General features: G+C 36.7%; 5 protein-coding genes across 8 annotated transcripts; 4 read left to right on the forward strand and 1 right to left on the reverse strand.

Annotated features, from left to right (window-relative positions):
- The first annotated feature begins 1,152 nt into the window (after positions 1-1,152).
- On the forward strand, positions 1,153-12,454 carry Spoon (A-kinase anchor protein spoonbill). Of its 2 annotated transcripts, none has more exons than XM_076910259.1 (6): positions 1,153-1,294; positions 8,342-9,175; positions 9,241-9,753; positions 9,851-10,066; positions 10,157-10,287; positions 10,359-12,454. In XM_076910259.1, exons 2-6 carry the CDS (start codon positions 8,386-8,388, stop codon positions 10,452-10,454), a joined length of 1,746 nt encoding a protein of 581 aa, XP_076766374.1. In that variant the 5' UTR covers positions 1,153-1,294; positions 8,342-8,385; the 3' UTR covers positions 10,455-12,454. The 2 variants fall into 2 exon arrangements, with proteins under 2 accessions (XP_076766374.1, XP_076766446.1); XM_076910331.1 differs by lacking the exon at positions 1,153-1,294 and adding an exon at positions 6,357-6,431.
- A 1,104-nt stretch (positions 12,455-13,558) lies between these two features.
- Positions 13,559-14,600, forward strand: Taf12 (TATA-box binding protein associated factor 12). Its single transcript, XM_076909564.1, has 3 exons — positions 13,559-14,004; positions 14,082-14,274; positions 14,456-14,600. The coding sequence occupies exons 1-3, from the start codon at positions 13,714-13,716 to the stop codon at positions 14,581-14,583; spliced, it is 612 nt and encodes a 203-aa protein (XP_076765679.1). The 5' UTR covers positions 13,559-13,713; the 3' UTR covers positions 14,584-14,600.
- A 646-nt stretch (positions 14,601-15,246) lies between these two features.
- On the forward strand, positions 15,247-18,985 carry LOC143431785 (E3 ubiquitin-protein ligase ZNF598). 3 transcript variants are annotated; one of them, XM_076908726.1, is made up of 4 exons: positions 15,247-15,417; positions 15,793-16,384; positions 16,518-17,184; positions 17,242-18,985. In XM_076908726.1, the coding sequence occupies exons 2-4, from the start codon at positions 15,971-15,973 to the stop codon at positions 18,840-18,842; spliced, it is 2,682 nt and encodes an 893-aa protein (XP_076764841.1). In that variant the 5' UTR covers positions 15,247-15,417; positions 15,793-15,970; the 3' UTR covers positions 18,843-18,985. The 3 variants fall into 3 exon arrangements, with proteins under 3 accessions (XP_076764841.1, XP_076764837.1, XP_076764847.1); XM_076908722.1 differs by having other exon boundaries at positions 16,518-18,985; XM_076908732.1 differs by lacking the exon at positions 15,247-15,417 and having other exon boundaries at positions 15,971-16,244; positions 16,318-16,384; positions 16,518-18,985.
- A 1,039-nt stretch (positions 18,986-20,024) lies between these two features.
- On the reverse strand, positions 20,025-21,358 carry Arf102f (ADP-ribosylation factor 2). Its single transcript, XM_076908738.1, has one exon. It carries the CDS (start codon positions 20,971-20,973, stop codon positions 20,431-20,433), a length of 543 nt encoding a protein of 180 aa, XP_076764853.1. The 5' UTR covers positions 20,974-21,358; the 3' UTR covers positions 20,025-20,430.
- Positions 21,359-22,656: 1,298 nt separating this feature from the next.
- Positions 22,657-24,447, forward strand: LOC143422819 (bifunctional methylenetetrahydrofolate dehydrogenase/cyclohydrolase, mitochondrial-like). Its single transcript, XM_076893756.1, has 4 exons — positions 22,657-22,832; positions 22,891-23,075; positions 23,166-23,534; positions 24,053-24,447. Exons 1-4 carry the CDS (start codon positions 22,747-22,749, stop codon positions 24,445-24,447), a joined length of 1,035 nt encoding a protein of 344 aa, XP_076749871.1. The 5' UTR covers positions 22,657-22,746.
- Positions 24,448-24,767: the final 320 nt, after the last annotated feature.

The raw sequence follows: 24,767 nt of genomic DNA on the forward strand, positions 1-24,767 counted from the left end.
ATCTTGGCTCGACGAATAGGGCCTGTTTCTAGTCGAAGTTTTCAAAATGGACAGCTTTCGCGAAATCTAAAGCGGCGGTGACGATGCGCCCCGATTTGTTTAAGCTTGGAAGATTGGATACTAAATTTATCATATAGTATGCATGCACGACCGTACGGAGAATCAACGTTAGATTCCCTTACAGACACGATCTTCGTCGAAATAACTACTCCATTTGCGTTATACGTTATGGGGCACCGTTCTCGATATTATGTAGAATACAAAGCATGCCGTCCTATTGTCATTTACATTTTTATGAGAGTCGATCCACTCTTCGCCAGGATTTACGCTCTGCCTATGCATATAAGTGTCGCGGGATACACGACGCGCGATCCTTATGGTAAAATGTCTAATAAAATACCGTGGAATTGCCATTGAATACGTAAGAAGCATCGTAGAATCATGGGACGTAGCTCGTTTAAAATAGGCTACCGATGCGCACGCATTTCAACGCCAAGGTCTTGCTCGTTCTATGTCTAGGTCGAACCCTTAATTGCTGCAAGATTTTCACAGATCACATTTTAAACTATCTAAGATATTGATTTAAAGATATTCCTTACGATACTTCCATAAGAAGAAGTTTAAAACTTTCCTTTTACTTTTCACACGCTTACCTACTTGTTTAAATGTTCTGCGATTTTCAAATCTATTAGTCTGCCATCTTCCAAAAGATAGCTGGACTTACGCATCAGGCATCATTTTTATCATTACGATACAATGCGAAAGTACATTACCAACAACTGCTCAAGCACGATACCTCTTACCGACTAGTCGATAGCATAATATTAATCGTCTGACATGAACTTTTCGCTGTAAGATGGCAACGCGTACCAAAATAACAGAAATCAATACCTTTTCGTACGAACCGAACACTATATTTAATATTCCACTGTTTCCCTTTCGCGATGCTAATAAAAACACGCTACGGCAACATTAACAATTCCGCAAAAGTACATTCTATTTTTATTTTTCACGCCGATTTCAAATCGAAAGTGGTTTACCGCCGCGGTTAATTCACCGTTTCTCTGGTAGACGGCGATGGGATCACATCGTGCCGACCACACTGCGCCCAAATCTGTACCGCCATATTGTCTCTCACGAGCAGGGAAAAACATTGAGATTACGTGGTGCAGTTTTGTACGAAAACCACGGGAAGTTGATATTCTTTGTGCCTGGAATCGTACCGCAGCCGTTAGTCGATCAAGTGCGAAAGATCGTGACGAAATTGGTTGCCGATCGACGAGTAATTACACAGGTACGTCCATCGTGTTCTACAGACCTCGTGCTCGCCTGTCTCGCCTAGCGGCTTTCGTTTGTTATCTTTTACTTAACGCCGCAGAGAGGTTGTACAGCTTCTGAATTGATTTGACTCGACGTTTGAAGCGAACGTTCAGTTAAGGGAATCCGATCTGCGCGCGGCAGACAAGCGATTCCCGATGCATGATTCAGAGGCGGAAGCTGGGGTTATTATTTTCTTCGGACACGACCCAGTCTTTTCTTCGGCGAAATTAGGCCTGGCCGCAATATGGGTGCATCGTTCGGCAAAGGAACGAATTCAGTTACCGCGACACGCGTGACACGTGCCGCGTATCGGGAATCCCGCAGCACTCTTGTGCGTCTTTTAAGAGAACGTCTGTCGAACGGTGTTTCGTTCCCTTCCCACGATCAAGTATCAATGCATACACGTCGAAGTATGAAATTGGCATGTTTTCGAAGAATGGACGATATACAACATCTGGAAATAGAACGTCTCGTGTTCGTTAACCCTTTCCGCGTTCTGATTCACCTTTTGTGTACACCTCGGTGTAGAACAGCGAAATCGTGCCATGCGTGTGAAGATACGTTGATTTAACTACGCACGCTGTTCATGGAATTGATAAGTTACATCGGGCGCCTGTAATCGTTGGGAAGAAAAAACTTGTGGTCTCTGCCGGCATTTTTCTGTTACCACGATTATCTTATTTATTAACGATTATCGATAAAATATCGTTTCGAGGAGTAACTCGCACGTGAGGTGTTTTACACGGCAGCACGATGACGCGATCTCCCATGTGTGTACGGATATTTAAAGGGTCAACATACCGCGATGTCGCTTTTAGTTACGTGCTATTTCTATGTTACGACCGTTCGGTTTGTCCGTCATCTACTTTTCGATCGTGGTTGGCCCTGAATATAGCATTGGTTATTTCCGTATACTAGTTGAATCATTGTCTAATCATTCAAATCCATAGAATCACGTGATGTATCTCTACGAGCGTGAAATTTCTGGAAAACGCGAGGCGCGTTGTTGGAGATACGCAGAATAATGCCAAATAAATTTCAATGTATTGGCAAATAAATTATATTTAATCGAGAAATACTTTACCGGCAATTGATAATCAGAGGGTTGTTGAATATTCCATTGCTCTGAACTTTGCTATTATCTTGTTTGTTGATAGTGGATCCAAAAAAAAATAATGACGAAACGCGTATTATCGTCCAATAATTTACGTTTGCTCATTTATAAATTACATTTTCATCGTTTCTTTCCATTTAACGTTAACATCCGTAGTTTTATTCTGAATTTCACTCGTTAAAACTATATCGCGTCGGTGAAAATATTCGCCGGCTGCTCTTTGAATAAAACATTACGGCAAAGTGAAAATCGAAATCGGCAATACTTAATACGTATAATTCATTTTTATTTTATATCCATGTATTGCATAATGCTCGAAACGTGAGCCACGATATTTGAGGATATCTTTTCGATGGTTTTCAATAACCAGCTGGTAATTAAAATTGAACAGCCGCGAAATTGAATGTAACATTTTCGCAAATGTTCAAGAGCCATCGTTATTTAAATAATAATTTTAAGCATCATTGATAATACTGGCTTCGATCCATCGATTTGTAAATACGCATATGTCTACGCACATGCAAGGTCACTCGTACAGTAGACGAAGTTGATTCGTAAAGGCTCCTTACAATTTACTGTCGATGGATGAGGTGGTTATCAATGCTTCAATTATAATGTAAATAGAATGTAACTGTAAACAGAAGACGCTTAATCTGTAACGATAAGGACTGTACGTACGTACAACCGATAGGTCTTCTGCCGTGGAACATCAGGTATTAAAAATAAATGAAAACTAACATGCAAAACATACATATATTATAAACATACATACATATATTATAAACATACATATATTATACTAATTGCACTATGGTATCTTGCATATTTTTCCATCGTATCAGCAATTAGCATCACTTATTACCCTTACATAATGTTGCAGCGATTATGATGTCTCGCATGATGATGTACTCGCACCACGTTTTGGTCCTTGATCTTCAATGTACTTCTCGAATACGGACATTACCCGTCGAGGAACAATAGTATCATGCAAGTGATTAATTCGAAAGCGTTCAAAACCGATCTGCGATTGATTCACAAAATTTCCACAGATGGTGCTGAGAAGTTCGTCTCTTTTCAAAACGTGTTCCACGGCGAGGAGCAAGGATCACTTTTGCGTGTCCTTCTCACGAGTTCCTCTTCCTTTTCTCGTCCCCTCGTCAGCTCTTGATATTCCGTTTACCGTGCTCGGTTACTTCATCGCTCTGCGTGTGTGCAGGTTGGACATTCCAGGAGCACGTTGAACCGCCGCGGTCACCCTCGTTTCTTGTATATACATATACACCGTCGTCTTCCGGCGATCTTATTTATTTACTCTAATTTTTCAAATTCCAGTTGACGTCATTAGGCTCTATCAACCGATTTATTCGAATTGCGATCTGCGCTGCTTGGTTCGCTTTCGATATCGACGAATCGACCGTGTCGTTCAACTCAGGTTAGCCGTGTTAATTAATCCGTAATGTCCACGCCAAGTTGCTCAAACTTGCAATCGCTACTTTGTATCTAATTACTTAACATTGGCAATCGGTTTAGGTATACACCGACACCTGACCCACCGTAAAGTCCTGATCGATCCTTTTGCGCTGGATCGGATCAACCGTGTTCGTCGCTCGATTGCATGCATTATTTTCGAGTCACGATGAAAGCACCTTGCGAGCACCGTGATTGGGAACACAGCTTGTATCGTGGAGAAGTGGCAAGGAGACCTAGATACAGCTTCCGTGATCCAAATACCTTCGTATCCGGGTATTCGAGATAATAATCGATCTTCGAAATTAATTACTGGGACTCGAATCACCCGGAATCGTTTAAAACAACGTTATGCTCAACGATTTAAGAAAAGTCTCTGAACATGAAGAAAATAACGTTGCTACGCAAGATAGCAGTAGGATTTCGGTTTGACGGTCGTTCATCTAAACAGTAAATCGATAGAAAAGAATGCATGTCTCTTTCTCTGAAAATTTTTATCCCACGAGGAGCTCTGTTGGCGCGTAACCCAGTTCCTCGAGCGATTTCAACGTCGATCCCGATCTCCATCGGACAACGGTTACCGGTTTCATTTTAATTTAACTTGCTCCTTTTTCTCTCTCTCTTCCCTGTCGCTCCAGTACTGTATCCCTTCTCCGTTTCGGGTACCGCAAGTAAAAGCTCAAATCGTGTTCTTGCCTCACCTTGGCCGATCTCCTTTCTTACGTACTTCTCAGCTCCGTGTCGAAAGAGATTAAAAGGGGCCGCTGAAATCGCCCTTCCGATGGAAAATACTCGGTGACGATTGTCAGGCCGTTTCTTTCCTTCGATCGCTCCGTTACGCGCCGCTTGTTATCGTTAAGAACGATGACGGTTTATGTCGGCGAGAAATGAACGAAGAACAACTTTGACTTTCTTCCGATCTCCGATAACGGGAAGCGCAATTGAAAAAGTACGATCGAAGAGAAGTTGTCTCGATTTAATGTGTTTAGAACGATAGCAGAGTGTTCCGGCTGTTACGTTAAATTAAGAGACGTTTACTATTTTTAGCGTTACGTCGGCGAAACATTGCCAAGAAATTAGTAATAAATATTGTATATAAGGAGCAGCGATATATAAACGTTGGTACACCTGTGCGACGATATCAATAAGACACTGAAAGTACAGTCTCATCCGAAGCGATAGTACAAGTTTATTGTACAAATGAATGAACGTAACTGCTCAACCATTTTTCCTTTTCTTCCGTACAAACGTCAAACCGATCAAACAAAAGAGAAACTATTTAGACGCTTCTATCGTATGTCTTTCCTTCTTGCTGGCCGCGTATAAATCGAGAAACGTTTGCGGTTAGCAATTAATTTTTTACGATAGAACACGAACAAAGCGAATTCCTTGGACCCGGTGCTGTACACATTTGTATGTGTGCGTGAAATCACCTGTTCCGTCGAAATTGTATCCTACACCAACACCCAACTGATCGAAACCTATAATTTTATGCAACGTTGCGTAATCCCCTGCTTTGATCGACAATTTTAATCCTTTTACTTTCAAAGCGGATTTCACGATAACTTTCTGAAATCGTATTACCCGAAAGGGCGCGTATCGTCGTTCGAAAAAACTGTTTGTAGCATTTTGAAAATTTATAACTGAAGTGGTGAAGACCTAAATATATTTAAAGAAATAACACAATTGATGACGCGTATAATATCCATCATAAATATAGCCACATATAAGTTATCGATATTATTCTTCGAGATAAGTTCCTTAGTAATTTAAACCGCGTCCACGACAGTACTTACTCCCGAACAAACCGTTTTCTAAAATTGAAACGCCCTCTTCTATATTCGATACACACCGTGCTACTCAGGCCAACCCGAATACATATCTAAAACCACTGATTTCACTGTTACGGACAATTATCCTGTTCGATCTAGCCACTCGAAGGAACAAAAAAAAGATGGATTTTTTCTTTTCTACTTCCCTACATACATACTTTTCGCTTTGCACACTCTTTGCATTTAATATCTTTGCATACATTGTTCTTCTTCTTAACTAAAATTCGTTACTCTTTCCTACACCTTCGTAAACTCTTTCTTCCCCCTATTAGTCGCCTCTTACGACAAGCAGGGGATACTGTAGGTGTATTCTGATCCCCACCGCACAGGGATGCGTTATCACTGTTGTTATCCATCGTGTGAACGCCGCTTAAAGTAATGGCGCCTGCGCAATCGGGAGCGGTTCCAGTCGAACTGGTCTCCTCCGGGAGTTATCCACGTGTTGAAAGCCGCGATCGTTCCGCAAACCGCAGTGCCGCGTTAGTCTCGTTAACGAGAGTGCCTTTACCTCTTCCTTGTTTAATTATTTTCGCGAACGCCTTTCCACAACTCTCGATTTTCACTTAGTTCCCCGCAGTCCGTTTCGACCCGTTCACCCCCGCCCCCTGCGTTCGCCGATTTTTCCATACGGATTCAAAAACGGGCCCGTGACACGCGTCGAACGATCACAGATGGGTATAATAATGGGCGTAACGCCGGTAAGTCCCCTACGATTGATAAACCCGATACGTTCCACTCGACCTTTAAGTTAAGTTGGAAAACTGTTTCGCCTCACGCGTGGCCGTGTCCCTCATGGGAACCGCGTCGGATTCCATGTCGCAATCGACTTCTCGAAAGCGAGAGAAATTTCGTCTGTCGATCGTGTATTGGATACGACTAAATTCTATCTGTTCGTTCGATATTTGTCTACGAGTAATGCAAATTTTTTTATTTGTTCGACGCGCGATAAACATTTCGCGTAAGAGAGAGGGGCACACAGGACGTCGCATATGTGTACATCCGTGTCTCTTTTAAATTTCCGGCCAACGGTTAACTATTTTTGAAAGTTCGAAAGTACTTCGCGTTACGTTTTTTTCTTTTTAGCCCGCTCAACGATGTTTCCTTTGACCTGTGGGGGAACTGTTTGGATACATTTATTGACTTTTGAATATCACAGATGTTATCTGTGAGCGGAGGGGATTATATATTACACAAGTTGGCTTAAGGTACGCGATGTGGATCGTATGGAGGAGATACTTGTCGAAAGAAAGATCGACGAGTTATAAATGATAAAATCAGAACGCGTAATACATTTCAGATACGGACCATATGTTTTAGTACAGTCTGTACGATGTGTCGCGCCTCTTGATCCACCCAGTACACTTCGAATCGCGAACTCGAGCCGCGACTTCTAATTAAATGTATATTTATCCGTAGGTGTGGCGAAAATTCTGATGAATAAATATTGAGCGAGTAAATCATTCGCAGATACCGTATCTTTGTTTGTTAATATGCTCGCGTTGAAGTAGATTTATGATTCGGAACCACTTTACGCTCAATTTCCCTATTAAAATATTATTCAAAACAAGGCATCGACTTTGTTGTTACCTGCTATTTATTTTTGTTCGTAAGTGGTCCCATTTACAGATGAACTTTCTAAATGAATAAATAAACGCATGCGATTACGATTTTAGTAACGGACTACTAACTAAATTTGATTACGGTTTTACCAATTAGTTGCAAGCCCGTTGTACTTGTTAATTCCACGTACACGCGCTTAGATTACTTATGCCAGCGCGTGTTTAATTAATTTAATGAAATATTAAATACGACAGTCGCATGTATCTTTGGTTTTCTATCGATGTTAAGGTCAAGATCAATTTTTCATTGATCACCCCTAACGATAAGTTAATTATAATGGGATTCTCTTAGAATTTTAATAGGATCTTCTTACTCGGTGGTATTTATATAAAAATCCTTCGATTTAAAAAACGGCCAGCCATTTGTTTGTACACAATATCTTCACTCTTAATTAAATTATTCGAACGAGTATACACTACTGGCCGGAAGTTCACGCTTGTGAAACGGTAATTAACAAAGGAAACCAAGTAAGACGAGAGGCTGAATAAGAATGAAATTTCATCGACTTTGTACGGTTACTGTAAAATACGTTTAAACGTAACTTTTATTTCAAAACACAGAGCCTCCCGCTTCTACGTAACAGAGTGATATAAATGTTCGAATGATGAAATCACTTTTTTCTGAAAGAGATAGAAACTAATGAGGTGATAGAAAAAGTACGACTCAATGTAGATACTAGTTGCAATCTAAATAATACAAATATTTCCGCGTAATTAACCACGTTTGTTAACCACGATACTTCTTGTTCAGAGAACAGAACTTTCGATCATTAGGTTGCCGCGTACTGCGCCACTAGATAACACTAAAATAGAAACATACAGTACGCAGGTGATCAGAATTAGACTGTTGTTCGAAAACTTTCGCACTTGATACATATATAATTACTTTCCCACCAGAATAATGGTCGAAAGCATCTATGTCTCCTCGATAATAATTAACGAAATAAAGTATAAGATCCGCTTAAAATAACTGACTCGATCTGTTTCAGAATAAAAAGTTTCTCAACGCCAGCATCTACGGTAGATTGAAACCATGTCAGCATCTCATATCCAAGTCGTAAAGTGGACTTTCCCTGCATTTGCCCTGATAATCGGTCTACTCTGGTACAGACGTCGTCGAGTGGACAGAGTCGATCCGGGTGGAATTGACAAATCGGACTGTAACGAGAAAAATCACATCGATCAAAGGAAAGAAGCGAGTTTATCGAAGACCAGTTTCAGCTTTTGCGACTCCGGCGTTGGCGATGAGTCGTTCGCGTTAAGTTCGCCCAGCCAACCGGCAGAGGAGATTGTTTGCAGCCCCAGAAAAAGAAGCGAAAGTCTGGATATTCCGCAGAGGAAGCCTGGCACGCAGTGTATGTCGGTACACTCCGACACACCTCCTATAGACGACCAAGCATGGTACAGTTACATGGACGCCGCGTCGAAGATGGACATACAACTGGGCAGTAATCCGAAAATAAGCAATTTCGATATGGTCGCCAGGAGCAAAAGCGCCTCCTCTTTGGACGCGGCCGCCGATTCTTACGAGAAGATGTTAAAGATATTCGAGAACCTTGTCGAGGAGGAGGAGCAGAAAACTGTTCGCGAGAGTAGCCACGCAGAAGCTGTCAACAAAAGCGATGAAAATGGTACGAACAATGAGTGTAATTACTTACAGAACGAAGAACTACCTGTTGCCACTCCGGCCCAAGATAATGCTAAAACACCGCCGCAAGCGTTGTCTGAAAGGGACTCCGCGAACCACAGTCCAGTTTCTGGTGTATTAGAGGGCAGCGTCACGGATGAAGCTAGAAGCGAAGGGAGTACCGACAGTGGGAAAGGTGAAGTTAATTTGTTAGAGAAATTTTATATCGTTAACGCTTATCTTGTACAATATCCGTTGCAGGAGGTAGTATCAAAGGCCATACAAAGGATAACGCGCTTCCAGTCGTGTACGAGTTTTGCATACCTGACAATTTAGTTGGAAGATTAATCGGCCGCCAGGGTTGCGTCTTGCAAAATATTCGACTCAAGGCCGGAGTACATATAGTCATTAAGCCTCATCCCGTTTGGAAGGACCAGAAAATTTGTGCCATACAAGGTTCTTCGGAAGGAGTCAACATAGCTTTGGATATGATACGACAAAAGTTTCCAGAGAAAAAGTATCCACACGTGACGCTTGAACCGATATTCCCAATGAAAACGCCGGAACTATTTCCGTGTGTTACTCAGTTGATGCAATTGTCTTTGGTCGAGGGAGTGAACAACGACGTTGTCGTGTGTCACATAGTAAAACCGAACCGATTCTTCGTACAGCTTCCTACACACCCTACATACCCATTCCTGCGGGTTTTAGAAAACAATATGACACAATTGTATAATACGACAGACTCACCTGCAGCCCCAGATGAACTTAGTAGTAAGTTATAAATCTTAAATAGATAGTTATAAATTAATTAATTGATTACTAAGAAGTATCGAATTCGTTGCTGAATTAATTGTACCTTAATTTACAGGAGGTATGATCCTAGTTGCTAAATGGTACCACAGGTGGGTTAGGGTATACATTGAACAACCAGATCCTCACGGAGAACAACATTTAGTACGACTCGTCGACCACGGGGGTTATTGGTACTTCAGTAACGCTGAAATAAAAAAAATTAGGTCAGATTACCTTGCGTTACCGTTCCAAGCAATTGAAATATTCCTGGCGAATGTTCAACCGAAGGATGGTAAGCATAGTATTATTACATTTCGTACATTTTGCTACATTAGTCTTGAATCATATCCTCAATTTATATCCATATATAATATTATATTAGATGAGTGGAAACAGGAAGCTTATGATGTAGTTGCTTTTATGTGTTCTGGACTTGTTGGTCAAGCTCAAATTGAAGGCTACATCAATACGAATATATATGTTAATCTTTATCTCAATATTCAGAAATACGGGGTAAGCAAACGTCAATATAAAATAAAATTTTTGTTCTAATTAACTTTATCTCTCGAATTTGGTACTTGCAGATGATATCGCTTGCCGATGAACTAGTGGCACGTGGATTCGCGGAAAGTGTACCATTAGAGAGCATAGTTCCAGAAGAAGGTATATCAGTTTCTTAAGCTTTAGTTTAAAAATTTAGTCGTAAATAATTCTACTGTAAAGAAATGTTGCGGTGATAATACGTAATCGTGTAATTTTTTTAGTCACTACATGCGTATAGAGAATTTTTTGAATTCAATCGTTCATTGTGCGGAGTTTCCATACTTCACGATAGTTTCATACATTCGAGGGAAAAATTACGAACGAAATGAGATATACTTCCCAATATTAACTTGAAAGTTGTTACTAACAGTGTAGATCTCTTCTGCCTGTTCGATATGCTGTTTCATATTTATTAACTTTACATCGCGTTACATGACATAATTGCATACATTCTCTTGTTAATACATTCAGTATCATCGGGCACATGGTGAAGTATGTTTAACGAGCATTTATAAATACTCCTCGTGTATGATTTGTGACTAGTACAAATACTATTTTTGGAATGTGGCATGTTAACGTGCATCGTTAAATGAAAATTTTTTAAACATTATTTCTCGCGCAACTGGGTGGGAAAAAGTTTAAGGTCTTTAGAGTGTTTCTTGACACTTGGTATATATATACATATATGTATACAAGTACGAAATGCCACGTTCTAGCGACAGAAATCGAGTAATAAGGAATAAAAAAAAAAGAGAGGACCTGTGTATATTTAATACTATATTCAAACAATTTGTAACGTAACACCAGCTATTTTACGATATGATAGTGTAACATACGTATTTCGTAATCTATAGCAAAGAAAAGAGAGTTGAATTTTTCATAAATTACAAAAAACCACATGGTACGGTCCATGATACTTTTACTTCTGGAACTACCGTTTTTTTTTCTTTTCTTTTCTTTTTTTTCCTTCATATCGCAATGAAGTATACATAGGACAAATTCTACAGATGATACTGTGACGATTTTCGATAATCGATTATATAAAGAACTCCAAACACGGTTACAATAAGTTTGAATTCCAAATAGGTACAATATAACGCGAGGAATTGAAATGCAAAGTTTGAGACTGTTAGCAGGAAAAAATACAACTGTGTTTGTGTTTCGCGTTGTATTTAGTTTCCCGTTTTTTTTCTTTTTTTTTTAAGCAGATTACGCGATTAATACTTCTGTAAATAGTGTAAACATTACTGCTCCGTTTATAAAATATTTATAATACTATACTCGATATAATGATTATATATAATAAAAGAAGAAAAAATAACGGTTAGACGCTAGCTAGCTCTACACGGTGATAAATATGACAAGATGTAAAAGATAGCAAAAATTTATATATTTTACACTTCTCAAACATTGATAGAGAAAAGTGATTTGCATTGTAAATGAACCGGACGAATCGGGAAATTCGCTTCTCCGCGTGACTTGCGTGCCACCTGTTACAAGTCCAAATTTGTTTATTCTAACATGATCTTTTTCTTTCTAGGAATTAAATTATAAAAGAAACATGCTTTCTCCGTTTAGTATCGGATCATTGTTCGAATTCTTTATTCTTTTTTCTTTTATATTGATACTAAAAGAATCACGAAACGCGGTGACATCCTTGAATAACTGAGATTACTATCTCAAGAGTTGTAAACTTTATTATCAATATACATGTTAGAAACTTTTCGTATAATCTATATCATGTTGAACGATTATTAACGAAAGTTATTTTCAGCAATGCAAAGAACATTGTCTATGATTTCTGTTTTCTTTTTTTGCATAATCGTAACATTACTTTCTCACTGCATATGTAATTTTTGCCTCCGGTTATCGCGGCAAGTGATCTGTTATATTTTTACTTCCTAAATCATGCTTTATGTTTCTTAACGATATTTGTCCTAATTCTAATTATGCATTGCCGTCGAGCAGATGTTTGCGAAAAGACTGATAGTCTTTTCTATAGATCATACCGTGTATTGTTTACGTATATTTTTAATCATAGATTGTTCAACAATTTACTTTCAAACTGCTCTCGCACGAGAACAGCAATCATATTGATTATACGTATAAGCTACGATAAGCGTGATACAAATTGAAATAAGAGAATTACGAGAAGAATGGTGATTTGTAACTTTCGAACTGGAAAACACAGCTTTCAGGACTGTTACGTGTTAATACTTATCGTTTATTAATATGTAAACGCGATAGAGATATTTGTCTAGGAATATAGATAGGATAAAGTTATTACGCCGCGAATTACTGAATTGTACGTGCTTCGATGTATCACCGTTACGAAGACAAGAAATTTCCAAATTATTTAAACGTTTTTACATCAGGATTAGTTTAAAAAAACAAAAAAAACAGTTCGTTTCCTATCGTATGTATCGCAACGGAATTACTGCACGAATATTTTTTTATTTTAACATCCGATACGTCTTTCCAAACAGAAGAAGTACGGATGAAAATAAAATTTCGTTGTACATCAGCCTCTTAAATCGTAAGTAGTATACTCTTTACGTTGCGTATACATGTAAATAGTAATATACGGCTAACGAGCATCCGATTATTCATGTTTCTTACGATGTCATTTATCATTATCGATTAAATTAAGCTCATTTTGTATATACTTCAATGTAGTCTTCGGCGTTTTCATTAAATGTGCATCATTTTAATCATATTACCTTTACTCTACCTGTGAAATTACACAATGTTTTTTTTATTAACAATAAAAGCAAGTAAAAATGTAATAAATATGTTACCATTTGTAAAAATCGTCTCAATTAAGAGCTGTATAATATGTAAAGTATCTAGCAAGCACGCGTTAACGTTAATTATCTCGAAGAAAAAATAACATTGCAACGTGCAGTACCAAATGCGAGTTAGAAAATCAAAGTTACACGGACTTTTGAATTTTGTCGCCTTATATGCCCCTATTGTAAATCTAACGAACTAAAACGAGAAGATAACCAATAATGAGCAATTAAGTAGACAGAGCCATTTTCGATGATAAGGCTCTCATAATTGGTTAATATCGCTATTAATTGCCAAAATCTAAAAGAATATATTCCCGGGAATTCAAACTATAAAAATACAGTCATTGATACATTTAGTTTATGGTTGTATTAAACGATATGTGCGCCGTCTCACGTGATAAAAATATAATAATTCAGACGCGAATCTAGAGAATTATGTTTCGTGCGTTCACTTATGGAATATGTTCGGTGTTTGTGTCGCACATTCGTTGTGTAAACCCGCGCAGTTAACAGTAAGAAACAGCTATGTTTCAGAGGTTAAAGTTATTTGAATTTACTTAATAAATAATAAAAAGGAACGTAGTAAATAATAGAAGTAAAGAAGATGTCACAACAAACAGCGCTCGTTCAGACTAGCAACGCGGGGTCTGATATGACACCTGTGCTGGGTAGTTTACAATCTATCGGTCCTAATACTCAGGCAACATCTAATGTGCCTAATATACAAAGTGGTAACACGGTCGTACAGATATTACAGCCTCAGACGCAATCCCAGCAAACGCAATTTGTTTCGCAACCACCGAAACAGCAAGTAGTACAACAGCCCTCTGCTCAACAACAACCGCAACAACAACAACAACAACAACAACAAAGTTCCTTCAACGATTTTCCGCAGGTATGTTTCCTGTGTGTAAAACAGATTGATCCTTGTTTTTCTTTTCCATCTTATTCTTTACGCTATCTTAATTTCAGTTTCTGACTAAAACCAGATTGCAAGATCTTGTGAAAGAGGTAGATCCCACCGAACAATTAGACGAAGAGGTGGAGGAGATGCTATTACAGTTAGCGGATGATTTTGTAGAGACTACCGTGAATGCAGCATGTTTGCTAGCCAAGCATCGACATGCTAACACAGTGGAAGTTAAAGATGTGCAATTGCACTTAGGTAAGCTATAATGTATAATAAATATAAAATTTACGCAGCAATGAAGTTATCTAACAACTAGATTTCTCAAACTGTTTAACCAACATGTAGCTGTATGTGATACAATGCTGTTAACTGCCCTTGTTTATTAATTATTGTTTAATTTTAATTAATTTATTAATTATTGTTCTTTTTTTTTTAGAAAGGAATTGGAATATGTGGATCCCTGGTTTTGGCACGGATGAAGTACGCCCGTATAAACGGGCGACGGTTACGGAAGCGCATAAACAAAGATTGGCACTTATACGAAAATCAATCAAAAAATATTAATTTTCCTATACACTTCATCCCGTGTTTTTTTTTTTTCTATCTTTAACTGATAATTCTTTTGTATTTATACGATCTTATATTTTGCAGTAGCATATTCGTACAATCAATATTTTTAAATGAAGAAAAATTGAATTGTACAACCATTTTTGCTACATATGTATGTATATAGTTTTAAGTATTATATAATTTTTGCAGTGGATAATATAACTAAAATGTTTATTCTTAAAGAAAAGAGTTAAGAATTATTTAAGTATAATTTGAGTAGGCATCAAAGCATTATTTTAGTCTTGGGTATTAAATAATACTTGCCATTTGTAACTTTAATGCAGTATTCTAAGTTCGAAGAAAACTATCATTGAGAGGAAAATCTACTATATGCAGTAAAATAACGCAATATGTAGTGGCAATAAAATTATTATACTAGAAAACATGAATGAAACCTGAATTGAAAATTTATGTTCAAGTACAATTAACGAACGATCTAAGAATATGAATTTTGATATTAATATTTTAGAAATATATTCTGAGAAATCCGCAAAATTAATAAATGCTCGTATAAATGGGATGGACGAATGTTAAGTAAATCGTTTGAATGTTTGTTTACATTAATCTTAGATTTGAAACGAAATGGCACTAGATTCAAATCACTAGTATATCTAGTTACTCTTTAATTTAGTAATGACTGAAACAGAAGAAACCGGAACCTGGTTGTTCAGCGAGCTGAATTCATCAAACCAACATACCATAGTCTAGTATATAAATCGTGATAACCTTTTTCTTTCAGGGACATCCTGTGAGATTTTACCATCTGCTTACTGGAAGGGTTCCCAGACGGTATTGTTCATTTTTTTCTACCTATTTCTGGAAATATGTTCGGCGATTTATAAGAAAATATTCGCGTATCGTCGCATCCCGGGATATAAACAGTCACTTTTTTTTCACGAAATATCTCTCCTCTCGCGAATCTAGTGATTGTGAATTACTTCGACGCGATACGTCTATATTCTGCTGCTCAAATATAAAAACGATACTGGACAGACATTAGAAGTTCGTATTTTGCTTAATCAATCTAAGTGAAGTGTTCCTTTTAATAACTAATCAAAGTTACCAACGAAGTAGCATTCGATTACATACATATAGAGTGGTATAGTTAAGATTATATTTATAGGTAGTAAATATATCGAAATTGAAACGTTAACTGTGTTGCAGATCGTATGGAACTTTATAGAAGATAATACAATTTATCCCATTGAAGTCAATGGTTCACTAAAAAAAAAAAAAGAATTGAGTAAATTTGAAAAAGAATAAGTATCTATTGTTAATCTGCGAGCAGATTGTATACTCTGGCAGAAATTGACATTTCCAAAGAAAATTCTGCTTGAAAAGAATGTCCGGTAGTAATGAAAGTACGAATAGTAACACCTGTGTCGTGTGCTATAAAAATGTTAATATTTATAGCATCGGTATGTGCGAACATCCTGTGTGTTACGAATGTAGCACCAGAATGAGGGTGCTCTGTTGTCAGAACGAATGTCCGATTTGTCGCCAAGATTTGCCAAAAGTTGTATTCACAAAGGAGATAAAACCATTCCGCCAGCTGCACAAAGGACACCTATTAGATGCAAGATACAATATCTATTTCGATACGTCAGACATTCAAAGTAAATTTTATGATTTATTGGCTAATATCTGCAATATATGTAAAGAGAAACCTGTGTTTAATAATTTTAATAGTTTGAAAGATCACATGAGACATCAGCATGAGTTACACTATTGTGATCTTTGCGTGGAAAATTTAAAGGTAAGTTATTGTTATTCTACGTTTTGAGTTTATTTCAGTATACTTATTAAGATTATTTTTCAATTTCTAATAGGTTCTAGTAACAGATTAATTAAAGTGATTTTATTAAAAGATTGTTGTTTCTTTACAACAGATATTTTCCCATGAAAGGCGATGTTACAAAAGGTCCGAACTTGCACAGCATAGGAGGAAAGGAGATATAGATGACAAAAGTCATAAAGGACATCCATTGTGCGAATTTTGTGATCAGCGTTATATGGATAACGACGAATTATTTCGACATTTAAGAAGGGATCATTTATATTGTCATTTCTGTGACGCGGATGGTTTACATCAGTACTATAGCTCTTATGATTATCTTAGAGATCATTTCAGACAAGAACATTTCTTATGTGAGGAGGGAATGTGTGCCGAAGAAAAATTTACGAGTGTCTTTAGAACTGATATAGATCTTAAAGCGCATAAGGCAAGTGTTCATAGTAAACAATTGAGCAAAGCTGCTGCTAAGCAGGCAAGAACATTGGAGCTAGAATTTACACTAGCTCCTCGTGGTGAGAATCGAATGAATAGAAGAGGAATGTTGGGTCCGTCGACTTCTAGGAATTCAAGAGATTACAGCGGGAGAGATTACAATCTCAGGGAATATCAGCAAACAGTTACGCTAAATAATTCTAACGTATTCGTGTCGAGCAACGAACCTACATTTGTACGGCAGCCGTCAGTGGACGTACAGAGTACAGAGGAATTTCCTACGCTGGGCAACACTGCACCTATCGTACCTACCTTAGGTCAAAGTAAAGGTAGAGGTAACGTAACGATTCGTAGTACCATAAGACCCCAGCCTCTTGCTGTTACAGACGAAAACTTCCCCGCGTTGGGACCGGAATCGGGAAGTACGGGTATTTCGAAAACCGTTAATTTCAGCGTGTCTAGCAGTAACGTTTCAGGCCCGAATGCACAATCACAAAAGAGTACAACTTCTAATGTATCTATTCAAGTAAATCACGAACCAAACGGAACTGTTACTACTAAAGTTTCAGGTCCCAATATCAGAATTCGTCCTGCTCAACTTTCGATGGAATCATTTCCTGCGTTAGGTTCTGCAGAACCATCGACTAGTGGTAATGCAAACTCGGCTCATTGGAAGGAAGTTTTACAATGGACTTGTTCCAAATCAGCGTCCACGTCGGTACCAAAACCTAAAAAAGTTGCCTCACCGCCTCAGGTGCCCTCACCGCCGCCTATTCAATCCGGCGAAGACTTCCCTACGTTATCGAAGTCGTCCAAATCGAAGAAGCAATCGACGATTACGGTGGTTACTTCCTGGGGCCAACCACAGAGCTCTAGCAACAGTAACAACGCGAAAACTACTACCGATATAACGAAGGGGAAAACAAAAAAGAAAAAAGTCAAACAAAGTTCTAGCAATAGTAATACTAACGGGAACGATGGTAGTAGCGGTTCAAGAACAAATGTAAGCACTGTTATGGTAAAAAAAGAATGCGAGACACCTAAAAGTCCGACTAATACAAGTAAAACGAATGTTGTGCAATCAAGTTCTCAGTCTACGCGAAATGTGGATAATATCAGTAGTAACAGTGAGAATACATCGAAGAATATAAACGTTCAATCTTCAAAGGAAACGGAACAAATTAACAAGACACAGAAAAAAAAGCATAAAAACGTTGAAAATGAGACGGCTGCAAATACAGACACCGATAATAATGCCTCTAACGGGGTACAAAGAAAACGTACCGAATTGAAGATAGATAGCTTGAACTCTACGAATAAAAGTGCCTATCATTTAGACGAATTTCCAGCTTTAGGTGGCAGCAGTTCCAAACCACCCGGTTTTACAAACCCGCCGCCTGGATTTGGGACAACAACTCCTCCGCCTCCTGGTTTTTGTATTAAATACAACAGTATGGATAAACTGAACAACAGTAACGGATTAACATTCACGAACAGTTCTGGAGAAAGTTACTCTATCCTACCGGACAATAGTAAACATAATAGCTCGTACAATTATGTGCCACCTCCTGATTTTCAAAAGCGGAACAAATGTCTCGTAGCCAAAGTTAACGAAGTTCTGATGCAACACGATCAGATCGACGAGTTTCGATATATAAGTGGTCTCTTCCGTCAAGGGACGTGTAACGCCCAAGATTATTACACGAATTGCCGCGAGGTAATGGGTCTCAGCGCATTCGAGAACGTGTTCCCGGAATTGTTGGTTCTCTTGCCCGATATCGAAAAGCAGCAGGAACTATTTAAGGTTCATAAAAAGGAGAGCGGGAATAAGATAAAAGGTTTAGAAATTTGCGCAACTTGCGGCCAAGTCTTGAAGAACGGTCCTGATTTTCGAACACACATGACTAGTCATACATTAGAAAATCATTTTCCAGCGTTAGGTAAGAACAGCGCCCCGCCTCAAAAAAATTCTTGGGTACGTAAATGAGTATAGTTGTGTTCCTTTAATTTAACTTACAAATTCTGCCAAGGCTCTGTAAGCTATGAATAAAGGAACTGCTAATCAAATTATTTTTGTTAATGGCATCAATGTAAGATAATTACATAATTAATTTGGAGCTACCGATAAAACACGTAAAGTACATATTTCAACTGTCGACTCTTAGTGTTAAAAGAACGTTAGTTTGAACAAATTAATTACCATGTTATACTTGGTATTTGTTCAATGAACTTGTGTGATTGCTGCCTAAAATAAACAAGTTTGTTATCGAATGGTTGTACTAATAATTTTACGAAACGCGTACAGCAAAGCAAAGTCAATAATCCTCTGTATAATAACAAACTTTATGTAAATTAATTTAAACGATTTAATGCTCGTGACACGTTATGGATAAGGTATCTACGTACACACAAATCTTGTACTAAAAATGTTTTAATTGATGCCCTATTCTGTCATATGTTAAAACTACTCTGTATATATTATTCATAAGTAGGAAACTATTTCTGTAATTTATTCATATCTTTTATGGAGTAGAGATGGAATAAAATTTTATGATGCATAAAAAATAACACTGCATATTAACAAATTATTTGATACGTTATACATTATACAGTGCATGTATTGATAATGTACTGTTTTGTACTATAATAAAGTTATTACATTGAGTTATACAAAGAAGATTAGAGGATATGCTTTGTCTCTTATATCTCCCCTTATTTTTTAAATAAGAGATTTTTAGTACCTTATTCAAGAGAAAAAGGAAATTGAGAGCAATAGTATAAAACAGTTGTAAATTTACAATTTATAGTTTTATTTCTAAATTCTTTCTTTACTTTATAATAAGCATATATGGTATTTTTTTACAATATAAGAGAAAATTATAAAATTGTGAATAAAGAAAGAAAAGATAGTAGATTTAAATGCTTATTCTTATAACTTACTGTTAGTGTTACTAATTCTACAAAATTTATTATTTATTTAGAAAAAATTAGATAGTAAAAGTAATGTTATGTAATATATGTAATTAATTTAGTTTTAGTTTCGCTGCATAGACGCAGAGCAAAGTGCAAAATATAAAAATTCTCATATACTTTCTTCTGCATTTTTTATATCAGAAATTGTTAGTTATAACTATAGTAGCTTTGCCTCCAAATGAAAACAATATACGTGTAAAAATTAACGTAGAAATATTCTGTATTTATTTCAAATTCAAGATACATTTCTCTTTAGAGTAAACTCACAATTCTATCGATCAGACTAATAAAGTACCATACAAATAGCATACAACTGATAAATTTATACATTCTTCTTTATTCCTGTTCTTTTTTTTTAGTAAAGGAAATTTCACTTTGTAAACAAAACCTGATTCAAGTATCGCGATCGTCGAGTCAGTCAAGTTAGTTATGCTCTTATTATTTCAACTAGTATCCCGTCTTAAAAATTACAATCACAGTGGTATGTTAAATTATACACGTAGTGCGTAATCTGACGAAACGGAAATTGCGACCTGTCTTCTACGTCCATGCTTAATGAATAAATCGTTCATGATGATTACGAATAACAGATAAGTGTTTTATCACTTTTTAGCTAGTTCATTACTCAACCAGTCGAGCCCTTCATAGAGTCCATTTCCTTGAGTGGCACAAGTGCTCTGAATGTACCAATGACGCCCGCGTAACGAATTCAATCCCAATTTATCCGTGAGTTCAGCCGCGGACATCGCATTTGGTAAATCCTGTTTATTAGCGAAAACTAATAAGACTGCGTCCCGTAATTCATCTTCTTTTAACATGTTTGCCAGTTCGCGCTCTGCCTCCCCGATACGTTCACGATCATTACTGTCAACAACATAAATGAGGCCCTGTGTGTTCTGGAAGTAATGTCTCCACAGCGGTCTTATTTTGTCCTGACCACCGACATCCCATACTGTGAAACAAATATTCCTGTATTCAACGGTTTCAACGTTGAAGCCAATTGTAGGTATTGTTGTAACAATTTCGCCAAGTTTCAATTTGTATAATATAGTGGTTTTCCCGGCAGCATCTAGTCCGACCATTAATATTCTCATTTGTTTCTTGCCAAAGAGCCGGGTAAGCAAACTGCTGATTGTTAAGCCCATTCTGTTTGGGAATACACTGAAATGGTCTGAGGTACTTAAACTAATACCTTTCGACTTGGAACGATCTTTTAGCTGCCACGTATTAATCTAGTATCACCGACGATGCGATGTTTCGCATAAAAGCGCAATACTTTAAAATCTTCGAAACGTGACGACGTTTACGATGCTGAACACACCTTGCAGACAATAATAGCAAACGTCACCTCTCAAGGCAACTTATTATTCCGGAAATAGTTGGCAAAATTGGCCACGCACACCAACTCCTGCTTTAAAATACTGATGGAAAATGCGTTGATATAATGAAAACAATTTTAAATAACAGTCTCTTTCTGCGACATCTAACCCACACAAACGCAGATAAACGTAATCGAAAAGTATACTGAAAATTATTTGATCACCATATCTCAGGAATCTTATGTACTGAAGAGAGAGCAACAATAATGCGTGCCTTGGCATACAATTCATTGACTGTATAACCAAGCGGGCAATTCAAAGGTAATACATATCTTTGTTGAATACTGTATCATTTTATATTACTTGTAAGAAAATTCTTTTATTTAAGTAAGTTTATTTGGCAGTATAAATTTCGAGTTTTTAATTGTAATTTTATTAAATAAATTATGTTTTAAGCGTGATTCGACAAGCCTTATTATTTTGATTTTATATTATATCATCCGCCTATTTCTTTTCAACTGCTGGTCTCTTTAACCTAACTGGTTAACCCCCAATTTCTTTTTTTACAAGAAGACGGCCGACAATCTTGTACATCTCAATAGTTTTATTGTCATTTATTCTATATTTCCCGCTTTAGAGGTAAGAGAGAGAAAGATACATAAGAAAGCTATAAGAAAGAGTGAGAAAGATGTTATCGACCCTACTCTAGAACCCGTGGCGCCATCTTTGTAAAAAGTGCTCAAACTGGTCGCCCACAAGTACCGACAGCGAAGTGAACTACTGAAAACTACTAGCGCCATCTCTGCGGGGGATTCTGAAACTAATTATCGTTCTTCAGTAGTTCACTTCGCTGTCGATAACGCTGTGCGACCAGTTTGAGCACTTTTTACAGAGATGGCGCCAGGGGTCCCGAGTGAGGTCCGCTGCATCTGTCTCACTCTTTCTTATAGCTTTCTTATCTCTCTTTCTCTCTCTCTCTCTCTCCCTTTCTCTTAGCTCTAAAGCGGAAAGATATAATTTATCTTACTCTTTTCAGTCGATGAAAAATAAGGAATTTCTTTATTTAATCAGTAGTACTCTAAAATTCTATAATTAAGATGAGAGAGTACAGGAGAGAGATGGAAAGAGATGCGGAAACGAATAAAGAAGTATTTGTGAAATTTGCTGCCCTCCACGTCTAAAAATAATTACTTAAATAGGGGCTAATTAAGTCACGGGAACAATCAATGTATAATAAATAATTTAATGTGTAGTAAATTGTACAAATATATTTATTTCACTAGTGTATCGCAAATATTGAACGTAATATATTATACAATATTGCCACGACTATTTTGCCTCTGTACCATATATATATGCTATAGCGGTGCTAGAATATCGCCCCTATGCTAAGACTATGCCGTCATAAGAACTGAGTACGAGTACTGAGTACTTTCTCAGCATGATTTCGCCACGGAATTCGTTCCACCCGTTGCCACTAGCGTGGTAATCGCTAGAATGGCTGGGTAAATTATACGATTTTATATACCAGGAACTCTATAATATTCGTAATTATTTTTTATTATTAATTTTCGTAATTATTGTCCAATTGATAATTATATGTTTGATATCATGTTTTTCTGGAAGGAGCTTTTAAAAATTACTTTGCATGACTCCTTGAGGCAACTACATACTTCAAAAAATTTGTAAGTATGCTAGTATTTAAGGGTTTTTTCATTTAATCAATTTAATGTATATTTTTAGGCAAAAAGCTGTTATAATAAATGGTAAACAAATAGCTAGTGAAATTCAAAGTGAACTGAAAGCAACTGTTAATAGTTGGATAAATGATAATAGAAAGAAACCTAAATTAGTAGCTATAATAGTTGGAAATGATCCAGCTAGTAAAGTATACATCAAAAGAAAAATTAAAGCTGCAAATTTTATTGGTAAAGTGCTAATAAAATTTATATACTAATATAATATCAACAATTTTTAGTTGAAGAAGCATTATAATGGATGAATATTTATACATTCAGGAATTGAAAATTATACCATTCAGTTAGAAGAAAATAGCACACAAAAAGACCTTATTAAAGAAATTGATCATTTAAACAAAGATCAGACTGTGGATGGAATTCTTGTACAACTACCATTAATGAAACACATGAATGAACAAGAAGTATGCCAGGCAATTGTCCCACATAAAGATGTTGATGGCTTTCATTTAGAAAATTTAGGTAGTTTGGCATTAAGTACAGATGGGATTGTTCCTGCAACTGCTTTGGCAGTAAAAGAATTAATAATTAGGAGCAATATTGATACTTTTGGGAAAAATGCAGTGGTAGTTGGAAGATCCAAACATGTTGGTTTACCCATAGCATTACTTTTACATGCAGACAGCAAAGGTCTGCATATTTATTATTATATTATTATATTATTTATAATGATGAATGATTATGGATGCGGATAGCATATTGCAATTGGATGGATTATATTTTAAACTTTACAAACGATAAAAAAACTATCGAAAGTAATGTTGCATGATAATATTCATTTTGCTATGACATAATCATTAAAATTCCTGTGTACAAAACATGTCGTCATATTATTAAGGTCATATCTTCCATGAAATATATAGCTATCAAAAATGTTAGATATATTGTGATATATTGCCTTTTTAGACTTTGTACTCCAGTACCCTTTCACATAGAATGTTCTAAAAAATTGATACAGAGTAAAAAAATACTGTAAGTCCTTTCAAAAAGAAAATGTATTTTTTGGCTACATCGTTCCACTACTGATTTTTTTCTTCAACAAGTTTTTCTTATTTCTTATCAAATTCAAGATATGACCCATCCCAGTTACATGACACATTATGTAATTACATCAGCATAGAATATAATTTTTAATCTTGAATTTATAGATAAAATAAATGCGTTGGATATGACTACAACCATATGTCATCGTCATACTCCTCATACTGAATTAGAGAAATTTACAAAATTGGCGGACCTAGTGGTTGTAGCAGCTGGTATTCCTGGTTTAATCACCAAGGAAATGATAAAACCGGGAGCATGCATAATTGATGTAGGGATTACAAGAATAAAAACAGATAATAAGTATAAATTAGTAGGTGATGTAGACTTTGAAAATGTAAAAGAAATTGCTGGATATATAACTCCTGTACCTGGAGGTGTAGGTCCTATGACTGTAGCAATGCTAATGAAAAACACAGTTCTAGCAGCTCAAAAGAATTATGAAAACTCAGAAAAATACAGACTTAACAAAATTGGATTGATAATGGATAAAAGCTTCTGATGGATAATGGTATATAACAATGGTATAATGGATAAAAGCTTCTGATGGATAATGGTATATAACAATGGTGTAATGGATAAAAACTTCTGATGGATAATGGTATAAGGCAATGTAAATGTTACTTTTTATACTTAATATAATCATTATTTAGCGTAAACATGTGTTATCTCTCATTTGAATAATAATGAAACATCTCTACATTTACCATTCTTGAGTTAGTAATATCAAAGAATGATTCTAGATAATTTATGACACCGAGCACTACAACCTTGTGATCTATTTACAAAACTATAATGATTCAAAATGATCTTGAACTTATA

This window comes from Xylocopa sonorina, chromosome 1, assembly GCF_050948175.1.
Source record: "Xylocopa sonorina isolate GNS202 chromosome 1, iyXylSono1_principal, whole genome shotgun sequence".
Taxonomy (NCBI): domain Eukaryota; kingdom Metazoa; phylum Arthropoda; class Insecta; order Hymenoptera; family Apidae; genus Xylocopa; species Xylocopa sonorina.